General features: G+C 51.1%; 1 protein-coding gene across 2 annotated transcripts in view; it reads right to left on the reverse strand.

Moving 5' to 3' along the window:
- cebpa (CCAAT enhancer binding protein alpha) overlaps positions 1-11,191 on the reverse strand; it is a 373,760-nt gene extending 362,569 nt beyond the window's left edge. The window contains exon 1 of one of the 2 annotated variants that reach the window (XR_013497595.1): positions 9,802-11,191. Coding sequence is in view for 1 of the 2 variants with exons in the window: in XM_078210506.1 (XP_078066632.1) it covers positions 10,289-11,110 (822 nt within the window). In the remaining variant the exon portion in view is untranslated. Of the gene's footprint in view, positions 1-9,465 lie in introns of those variants that run through there. The other variant, XM_078210506.1, reaches the window with a different exon arrangement.
- Between the last annotated feature and the right edge of the window lie 242 nt (positions 11,192-11,433).

Genomic DNA, 11,433 nt, shown 5'->3' on the forward strand with positions numbered 1-11,433 from the left:
AAAGACACCGAATTGTGGTCACTATCTCCAAAGTGCTCTCCCACAACCAAATCTAACACTTGGCCCTGTTCATTTCCCAGTACCAAATCCAATGTGGCCTCACCTCTTGTCGGCCTATCCACATATTGTGTCAGGAAACCCTCCTGCACACACTGCACAAAAACTGCCCCATCCGAACTATTTGACCAAAAAGGTTCCAATCAATATTTGGAAAGTTAAAGTCCCCCATGACAACTACCCTGTGACCCCCACACATATCCATAATCTGCTTAGCAATTTCTTCTCCACATCTCTATTACTATTTGGGGGCCTATAGTAAACTCCTAACAACGTGACCGCTCCTTTCCTATTTGTAACCTCAGCCCATATTACCTCAGTAGGCAGATCCCCCTGGAAGTGCCTTTCCGCAGCCGTTAAACTATCCTTGATTAACAATGCTACTCCTCCACCTCTTTTACCAGCTTCCCTACACTTACTGAAACATCTATACCCCGGAACGTCCAACAACCATTCCTGTCCTTGTTCTACCCACGTCTCCGTAATGGCCACAACATCGTAGTCCCAAGTACCAATCCACACCCCAAGTTCATCTACCTTGTTCCGGATGCTCCTTGCATTGAAGTAGACACACTTCAACCCACCTTCCTGTCTACCAGTACCCACCCTTGACCCTGATATCTTCCCCAATACCTCACCACCCTCACTGACTTCTGGACTACAACTCCTTTTCCCACTCCCCTGACAAATTAGTTTAAACCCCCCTGAAGAGTCGTAACAAATTTCCCTCCTAGGATATTGGTGCCCCTCTGGTTCAGGTGCACCCCGTCCTGTTTGTACAGGTCCCACCTTCCCCAGAATGTGTTCCAATTATCCACGTATCTGAAACCCTCCCTCCTACAACTAGAGGTGAGGCTATATTGGATCTGGTGCTGGGAAATGAGCCAGACCAGGTGCTAGACTTGGAAGTTGGTGTGCATTTTGGTGATAGTGACCACAATTCGGTTACGTTCACCTTAGTGATGGAAAGGGATAGGCATGAACCTCGGGCCAGTGGTTTTAGCTGGGGGAAGGGTAATTATGAGGCTATTAGGAGAGAATTAGGAAACATAGATTGGACTAGGAGATTACAGGGACTGGGAACGTCCGACATGTGGAGTTTTTTCAAGGAGCAGCTACTGCGAGTCTGTGATAGGTATGTCCCTGTCAGGCAAGGAGGAATTGGTAGGGCTAGGGAACCGTGGTGCACCAAAAAAGTTTATTTGTTGGTTAAAAAGAAAAAGGAGGCTTATGTTCGGATGAGACGTGAGCACTCGGGTAGTGCACTAGAAAGCTTTAGATTGGCTAAGAGGGAGTTGAAGAGCGAGCTTAGAAGGGCTAAAAGGGGACATGAGAAGACTTTGGCGGATAGGGTTAAAGAGAATCCTAAGGCGTTCTATAGGTATGTCAAGAACAGAAGGTTGGTTAGGGCAAGTTTAGGGCCAGTTATAGATGGCAGAGGGAAGTTATGTGTGGAACCGGAGGAGATTGGTGAAGCATTGAACCAATATTTCTCTTCGGTGTTCACGCAAGGGGACATGAATATAGCTGAGGAGGACACTGGGTTGCAAGGGAGTAGAATAGACAGTATTACAGTTGATAAGGAGGATGTGCAGGATATTCTGGAGGGTCTGAAAATAGATAAATCCCCTGGTCCGGATGGGATTTATCCAAGGATTCTCTGGGAGGCAAGAGAAGTGATTGCAGAGCCTCTGGCTCTGATCTTCAGGTCGTCGTTGGCCTCTGGTATAGTACCAGAAGATTGGAGGTTAGCGAATGTTGTCCCATTGTTTAAGAAGGGGAACAGAGACTTCCCCGGGAATTATAGACCGGTGAGTCTCACTTCTGTTGTCGGCAAGATGTTGGAAAAAATTATAAGGGATAGGATTTATAGTTATTTGGAGAGTAATGAATTGATAGGTGATAGTCAGCATGGTTTTGTGGCAGGTAGGTCGTGCCTTACTAACCTTATTGAGTTTTTTGAGAAAGTGACCAAGGAGGTGGATGGGGGCAAGGCAGTGGACGTGGTATATATGGATTTTAGTAAGGCGTTTGATAAGGTTCACCATGGTAGGCTTCTGCAGAAAATGCAGATGTATGGGATTGGGGGTGATCTAGGAAATTGGATCAGGAATTGGCTAGCGGATAGGAAACAGAGGGTGGTGGTTGATAGTAAATATTCATCATGGAGTGCGGTTACAAGTGGTGTACCTCAGGGATCTGTTTTGGGGCCACTGCTGTTTGTAATATTTATTAATGATCTGGATGAGGGTATAGTTGGGTGGATTAGCAAATTTGCTGATGACACCAAAGTCGGTGGTGTGGTAGACAGTGAGGAAGGGTGTCGTAGTTTGCAGGAAGACTTAGACAGGTTGCAAAGTTGGGCCGAGAGGTGGCGGATGGAGTTTAATGCGGAGAAGTGTGAGGTAATTCACTTTGGTAGGAATAACAGATGTGTTGAGTATAGGGCTAACGGGAGGACTTTGAATAGTGTGGAGGAGCAGAGGGATCTAGGTGTATGTGTGCATAGATCCCTGAAAGTTGGGAATCAAGTAGATAAGGTTGTTAAGAAGGCATATGGTGTCTTGGCGTTTATTGGTAGGGGGATTGAATTTAGGAGTCGTAGCGTTATGTTGCAACTGTACACAACTCTGGTGCGGCCGCACTTGGAGTACTGTGTGCAGTTCTGGTCCCCACATTACAGGAAGGATGTGGAGGCTTTGGAGAGGGTGCAGAGGAGGTTTACCAGGATGTTGCCTGGTATGGAGGGGAGATCCTATGAGGAGAGGCTGAGGGATTTGGGATTGTTTTCGCTGGAAAGGCGGCGGCTAAGAGGGGATCTTATTGAAACATATAAGATGATTAGAGGTTTAGATAGGGTGGATAGTGATAGCCTTTTTCCTCTGATGGAGAAATCCAGCACGAGGGGGCATGGCTTTAAATTGAGGGGGGGTAGTTATAGAACCGATGTCAGGGGTAGGTTCTTTACCCAGAGGGTGGTGAGGGATTGGAATGCCCTGCCAGCATCAGTAGTAAATGCGCCTAGTTTGGGGGCGTTTAAGAGATCCGTAGATAGGTTCATGGACGAAAAGAAATTGGTTTAGGTTGGAGGGTCACAGTTTTTTTTTTTTTTAACTGGTCGGTGCAACATCGTGGGCCGAAGGGCCTGTTCTGCGCTGTAATGTTCTATGTACACCATCCCTGCAACCACATGTTTAACTGCACTCTCTCCCTGTTCCTCAACTCGCTATCACGTGGCACCGGCAACGTACCAGAGATGACCACATGTTTTGTCTTGGCTCTCAGCTTCCAGCCCAGCTCCAGAAATTCCTGCTTTAAATCCCCGTCCCCTCGCTTACCTATGTCATTGGTACCAATGTGTACCACAACTTGTGACTGTTTCCCCTCCCCCTTCAGAATCCGGAAAACACGGTCTGAGACGTCACGGACCCTGGCATCCGGTAGGCAACATACCATCCGTGAGTCTCTTTTGCTGCCACAGAACTTCCTATCTATCCCTCTAACTAACAAGTCCCCAATAACTATTGCCCTCCCGCTCTGCCCCTTACCCTCCCGAGCCACAGAGACGGACACAGTGCTGGAGATCCTCTCACTGCGGCTCACCACCGGTATGTCATCCCCCTCAACCGTATCCAAAGCGGAATACTTGTTGCTAAGGGGAACGACCACCGGGGATCCCTGCATGGACTGCTTCCTCCCAGCCCCTCTCACCGTCACCCATCTGTTTTCATTCCTCGGAGTAACCGTATTCCTAAAGCTTCTGTCTATGACCACTTCTGCGTCCCTAATGATCCTAAGTTCATCCAACTCCAGCTCCAGTTCCCTAACACGGTTTTGGAGGAGCTGCAGATGGGTGCACTTCCCACAGGTATATCATCCATATGTTTATCCAATAACCACTTGAACGCTCTCAATGTTGACGAGTCCACCACTGCTGCAGGCAGGGCATTCCACGCCCTTACTACTCTCTGAGTAAAGAACCTACCTCTAACATCTGTCCTATATCTCTCACCCCTCAATTTAAAGCTATGTCCCCTCGTGCTAGCCAACACCATCCGAGGAAAAAGGCTCTCACTATCCACCCTATCTAATCCTCTGATCATCTTGTATGCCTCTATTAAGTCACCTCTTAACCTTCTTCTCTCTAATGAAAACAGCCTCAAGCTCCTCAGCCTTTCCTCATACGATTTTCCCACCATACCAGGCAACATCCTGGTAAATCTCCTCTGCACCCTTTCCAACACTTCCACATCTTTCCTATAATACGGCGACCAGAACTGTAAGCAATACTCCAAATGCGGCCGTACCAGAGTTTTGTACAGTTGCACCATGACCTCCTGGCTCCAAAACTCCATCCCTGTACCAATAAAAACTAAGACACCGTACGCCTTCTTAACAACCCTATCAACCTGGGTGCCAACTTTCAGGGATCTATGCACATGGACACCCAGATCCCTCTGTTCATCCACACTACCAAGTATCTTACCATTAGCCCAGTACTCTGTATTCCTGTTACTCCTTCCAAAGTGAATCACCTCACATTTTTCCGCATTAAACTCCATTTGCCACCTCTCAGCCCAGCTCTGCAGCTTATCTATGTCCCTCTGTAACCTGCCACTTCCCTCCGCACTGTATACAACTCCACCGACTTTAGTGTCATCCGCGAATTTACTAATCCATCCTTCCACGCCCACATCCAGGTCATTAATAAAAATGACAAACACCAGTGGCCCCAAAACAGATCCTTGCGGTATGGACCCCAAGATCTCTCTGTTCCTCCACAGTCTTCAGAACCATACCTTTGACTCTGTAATCCACATTTAAATTAGTCCTACCAAAATGAATTAGTCCTACCAAAATGAATGACTGTTCCTGAAGGTGCTGACTCTCACTGGGGGACAGTTGTTGAAGGTGCTGACTCTCACTGGGATACCATTCGTCAAAGTGCTGACTCTCACTGGGATACAGTTCCTCAAGGTGCTGACTCTCACTGGGCGACAGTTCCTGAAGGTGCTGACTCTCACTGGGATACAGTTCCTGAAGGTGCTGACTCTCACTGGGATACAGTTCCTGAAGGTGCTGACTCTCACTGGGATACAGTTCCTGAAGGTGCTGACTCTCACTGGGATACAGTTCCTGAAGGTGCTGACTCTCACTGGGATACAGTTCCTGAAGGTGCTGACTCTCACTGGGATACAGTTCCTGAAGGTGCTGACTCTCACTGGGATACAGTTCCTGAAGGTGCTGACTCTCACTGGGATACAGTTCCTGAAGGTGCTGACTCTCACTGGGATACAGTTCCTGAAGGTGCTGACTCTCACTGGGATACAGTTCCTGAAGGTGCTGAGTCTCACTGGGATACAGTTCCTGAAGGTGCAGACTCTAATTGCGGGAGAGTTCCTGAAGGTGCTGACTCTCACTGGGATACAGTTCCTGAAGGTGCTGACTCTTGCCGGGGGACAGTTCCTGAAGGTGCTGACTCTCACTGGGATACAGTCCCTGAAGGTGCTGACTCTCACTGGGATACAGTTCCTGAAGGTGCTGACTCTCACTGGGATACAGTTCCTGAAGGTGCTGACTCTCACTAGGATACAGTTCCTGAAGGTGCTGACTCTCACTGGGATACAGTTCCTGAAGGTGCTGACTCTCACTGGGGAAATCTCTTCAGGGTGCTGAGCAGTAAGTAACCAATCAGACACTCAGGAAGTTAATTGAGAGGCAATCCACTCTGCCTAATGTTTAATGCAGCGTCCCTGACAACAGGATGGGTTTGGGTGTGGGCGGTGTGCGTGCTGTGGGTGCTGTGGCTGCTCTTGGTGGGGGCCCTGGCGGGAGGTGCTGATGATGGGGAGGTGAGGAACAGTGCTGGGTGAGGGTGTCTGGCATCTGAAGCGGGTATGGGAGGTTGCCCGTGAGGAGGGAATGGGAGGTTGTGAGTGGGATGAATGGGAGGGGGAGGAGGGTGTATGGGAGGTGGCCAGTCAGGGGAGATGGCAGGGGGAGGGGGTATGGGAGGTTGAGGGGGGATGGGAGAGGGGTGCTCGGGGTTCGGGAGTGTGGGGTGGTAGATGGTGCAGGGCTGATGGTTTTGGGGTTTGGTGGATGAAGGGGTGAGGGCGGGAGGTTGAGGAGCAGTGGTTGGGGTCAGGCTGTGGGGGTGGAGGTTGGGCAGCATGGCGGGGTGTGTCAAGGTGAGTGGAGGCCATGAGTACAGAAGTTACTGGAGATGTATCGAGTCGATGGTTTGTGCTGTGTAGCAGCTGCTGTCTCCCCAGTAACCCGGCAGCTGGTTAAATATTAGCAGGAAGCAAACAGAGAGAAAGGCCGGAGCATCTCGACAGGACATTGCACTTTGTCCAAACTGGAACTGGTCTCGGCCCAGCAGGATGGGAGGGGCAGTGAGCAAGTCCAGACTGGTAACCAGGCACTGCCCAATCCCCAGCTTACAGCCCGAGAACTGGAAATATGACCAATCTGAACTTTACATTCTAAATCAATCAAATTGCAGAATCTATAAGTCATCAATACTCAATTCATTAGAACACGTTTCCCACTCAGATCCGAAGCTTCCAATCTGATCAATCCTGAAATCTGAATTAATTACCAATCACATCCCAGCCTGGAATTTGACAAGTTGTCTTTGGGATTCTGATGTGATTGGCATTTAACTGCCCACTGAAATCCTGGCAAACTTCCCAGTTCCAGGGCAATTAGGGATGGGCAATGCTGGCTTTGCCAGCGAGCCCCACATCGCGTGAAAGAATCTTTGAACTTTCCAGTTCCCTGGCACCTCTCCATAACGAGGGAAGATTGAAAGATTAGAACAAGCCTCTACTTCCTCCAATAACTGGGGAGCCAAGCCAAATGGACCAGATTTAAAGTTTAAAGTTTATTTATTATTGTCACGAGTAGGCTTACATTAACACTGCAATGAAGTTACTGTGAAAATCCCCGAGTCGCCACACTCCGGCGCCTGTCCGGGTACACTGAGGGAGAATTTCCTTCCCTAAAGATCAGTGAATCTCAGCAATGGGCCAATGCACCCTAACCAGCACGTCTTTCAAACAGTGTGAGGAAACCGGAGCACCCGGAGGAAACCCACGCAGACACGAGGAGAACGTGCAAACTCCACACAGACAATGACCCAAGCCGGGAGTCCAACCCGGGTCCCTGGCACTGTGAGGCAGCAGTGCTAACCACTGTGCCACCATGCCCTGTGACTCTCCATTTCTCATCAGCTCCTTAGTGGCTCTGAGTGCTGATGGTGGGAACAAGTCATATTAGTTCCATTGAATGTTTACCTAACCAGCTTCAATGGCCTTATCCACGATCATCCCCTCCATCAGACAGTTCAGAGGAGTGGGATGTTTGCTCACAATCCAACCAGTGTTCAGTCGCATTCATAGAAACATAGAAAATAGGACTGGGGGAGGCCATTCGGCCCATTGAGCCTGCTCCGCCATTCATTCTTGTCATGGCTGATCTTCCAATTCACTAACCTGTTCCCACTTTCCTCCCATATCCTCTGATCCCCTTCACCCCAAGAGCTATATCTAATTCCTTCTTGAAAACACACAATGTTTTGGCCTCAGCTTTCTGTGGTAGAAAATTCCAAATGGTGAAATTTGAACTCAGTAAAAAATCTGGAATTAAAAATCTACTGATGATCATGAAACCATTGCTGAGGTTCACTGATCTTTAGGGAAGGGAATCTGCCGTCCTAACCCAGTCTGGCCTACACGTGACTCCAGAGTCACAGCAATCTGAAATGCGCTCAGGGATGGGCAATAAAAGTTTTTTTAAAAGTTTATGAGTCACAAATAAGGCTTACATTAACACTGCAATGAAGTTACTGTGAAATAAGTGCTGGCCCAGCCAGCGATGCCCGTATACCATGAATGAATTTTTTAAAAGTCTCGTGTACACACCCTGACACACTCATGTACTCACACGGACACTTCACATATACACTCTGACACACTCATGTACTCACACGGACAGACACACTGACACACTTCTCATGTACACACTAACACACAGCTCAGTATCGGCACATTTGTAAACCATGTAATAAAAACAGAAAATGCTGTTAATATTGAGTGTCTGGAAGCAGTGTGCAGAGAAACAGCTTCAGATCCAGGATCTTTCACCAGCTCTGACCTGCGGACTATTTCCAGTGTTTATTTCAGATTTGCAGCATCTGTCCTGTTTTATTTTGGTAATGTGTCTCTCTGATAAGGCAGTTCACACAGACTGCAATCTCGCTTCATGGAGCCTGCTTGTTCCTGAGTTCAGCTCAATGATTTTAGATGTTTTTCTTCCTCATTTTCTCACAGGTGCTGCCTCCTCGCCCTTTCTCTCTGGTCTGATGTGAAACTGCGGACGGAGTTACAGGAGCACAAACCCAATCTGGAAAATCAACCCATTCCCCCTCTGTCTGAATGAGGAAGGATTGCATGTCCTCTCAAACTCCAGTGCAGTCTCCACCCTGGACTGGGGGGTCTGGTTTCAGGGCACTCCTGCAACTAAGACCCCAACACCCGGCGTAGCGCAAGTATGATCCAGATAAACTCCGAGTCTGTGCGCAATAATTTAACTTGACTTGGCTCAGAGACAAGAAAAAGTGCCCAGAGATCGGGGTAAACCGAGATAGACCGCGTTAGAGACAGAGAGACACAGGGCGAGAGGGGACCAGAGAGAGTCAGAAAGAGACTGACAGAAAAAAGAGATAAGGAGAGAGAGACTGACAGAAAGCCGGCAAAAAAAAGACAGATAGGGATAGGGGGACGGAGAAAAAGAGAGACAGCAACAGAGCGAGATAGAGAGACACACACACACACAAGTAGAGAAAGAGAGAGGGGAGAACTGACGAAAGAGGAAGAGAGAGAGGGAGAGAAAGACTAACGAGGAAAAGAGACAAGGAGAGAGAAGGGCCGGGAAAGACTAACAGAAAGAGAGAGAGAGAGACTGATAGAAAGCCAGCAAAAAAAAGGATAGAGATAGGGAGAGAGGGGTCGGAGAGAGAGAGAGAGACTGACAAAGTGTGACAGGAAGAGAGAGAGAGCGAAAGGCAAGTAGAGAAAGAGAGATAGACAGGTGGAGACAGAGAAAGGATAGAGAGATGGGAGGAGATCTTCCTTAGAATCTTAGAAACCCTACAGCACAGAGAAAGGCCATTCGGCCCATCGAGTCTGCACCGACCACAATCCCACCCAGACCCTACCCCCATATCCCTAGAAAGATAGAGAGATAGAAAAGAGAGGGAGAGAAATAGAGAGATGCCTGAACAGACTGACAGAGAAACATCAGGCGACACTAAGGAGAGATGAGTCAGTTAGCGAAAAGGAGATCTCTCAAACTAAAAACTCAGCCGCTTGGACTGAGAGACTGACACAGAAAAAGCCTCACGAGGGTTAAATATAATTTATTACATGTTTTCAAAATTGCTGGAAATATGAAATATCGGTACAAATGAGTTTTTAAAAATCTGTAAAGTTGCTGTCAACATTGGGGCTGGCCCCAGGGTCCACACTCGTCACATTAGGAATAAAAGCTGAGATTCTGTCCCCGCCACAGAGACAAACTCAGGCGCAACTCCCAGAGAGAGTGTGTGGGAACAGCTGAAACACAGTCCAGTGCAGAGTGATATCAGAAACCCAGCTCACTGAACAGTGGGTCAGAAAACTGTCTGTACATTCGGTTACAATCTCCAACCCTTCCAGCCGGACTGGAAACCAGCCAGACGCTGGCGAGCTTCGCCACTGGCTCTGGAGCTGCCAGCTGATCCAATTCACCTCAGAGAAAGTTCATCAACAAATATTCCCTGCCCATCACACAGAATAGTCTGCACAGTCGCTTCAATAACACATTGCTGCTTATTCACTGAGTTCTCCCCGCTCCCCGCTGTCTGTGTGGCCCGGTGGCAGCTCCTTCCACATCCTGGCCCAGAGGCTGTGGACATTTCAAACATCTTCAACCCGGGGGCTGGGGGGGGGGGGGCAAATCCATCCCGGTGCCGTCTGAAGAGTGGGGCTAGAGTCAGTTTTCAGTCTGAGCCCGTGTCTTAGTCTCAGGTAGACGGGCTGCGCTGTTGATGTGGAGTTGAGAGAGAGTTGGGGAGTTGCACAGCTCAGTCTGTGTGTCTCTCGCAGTCTGTGTCTCTCTCGCAGTCTGTGTCTCTCTCTGTGTCTCTCTCTCTGTCTCTCTGTGTGTCTGTCTCTCAGACACAGAGTCATGCACAGCTGCCCATGGCTTTGAGCAGTGAGTCCTCGGGCAGTTGCCTGAACAGTCCCCGCAGAGTTTCCAGCTCCCTATTGAGCTGCTCCAGCCGCTTGCGGAGCCTGTCATTATCGGTGCTGAGCTCCATCACTTTATGCTGCGTCTCCACGTTGCGGAGCTTGGCTTTATCCCGGCTCTTTCTCACCGCGATGTTGTTGCGTTCCCTCCGCAGCCGGTACTCCAGGCTCGACTTATCCACCGACTTCTTTCCCTTGGTGGCGGCAGCGAGGGTCAGCCTGGGCTGGGGGCTGGACACGGGGGTGGGCGGCGGCGTGGGGTGGGCAGCCTGCAGCTGGACACTGGTCTGGGCGCACTGGGCCACCTGGTACTGGAGGTGCTGCATTGGAAAGGCGCCGGGGACGCCGCCGCAGCGCTCCGCGGGCTCCTGTTTGACCATCACGGGGGCTGCGGGGGGGCCGAGGCAGCAGAAACCCCCCGGAGGGGGTCCGTGCCCCCGGAGCCCGGCCAAAGCCCCCCTGTGGCTGCCCCCAAACTCCGGGCCCAGCTTGCCCGCCTCCCGGGCCGCCTTGGGCAGCCCCAGGCCGGCTCCGTGCCCCCCTCCCGCCCCCTGCTGCTGCTGGCTGAACAAATCCGCCAGGAAATCCTCGTTAAAGGCGGCGGGGTCGATGTAGGCGCTGATGTCGATGGAGTTCTCGTTCTCACAGATGCCCCCCAGCTCGGAGTGGGGGTCCCGGTAGCTGAAAGCCCCCCCCGGGGGCGGACCCCCGGCCCCCAGCGCCCGCGGCTCCGGCTCGTAGAAATTGGGCAGCTCCATGGGCGGCCGGAGGGCGGCGAAGCAGGAGGAGCGGGGAGGGGGCTCCAGGGCGGGGGGCTGGGGGTCCCGGGGGAGCGTGGGGGGGGGGGGGGGTCCCGGAGGAGCGGGGGGCAGGGGGTCCCGGGGAAGCGGGGGGCAGGGGGTCCCGGGGAAGCGGGGGGCAGGGGGTCCCGGGGGAGCGGGGGGCAGGGGGTCCCGGGGGAGCGGGGGGCAGGGGGTCCCGGGGGAGGGGGGGTCCCGGGGGAGGGGGGGGTCCCGGGGGAGGGGGGGGCAGGGGGTCCCGGGGGAGGGGGGGGGGGGGTCCCGGGGGAGGGGGGGGTCCC

Source organism: Mustelus asterias, chromosome 4 (genome assembly GCF_964213995.1).
Source record: "Mustelus asterias chromosome 4, sMusAst1.hap1.1, whole genome shotgun sequence".
NCBI lineage: Eukaryota > Metazoa > Chordata > Chondrichthyes > Carcharhiniformes > Triakidae > Mustelus > Mustelus asterias.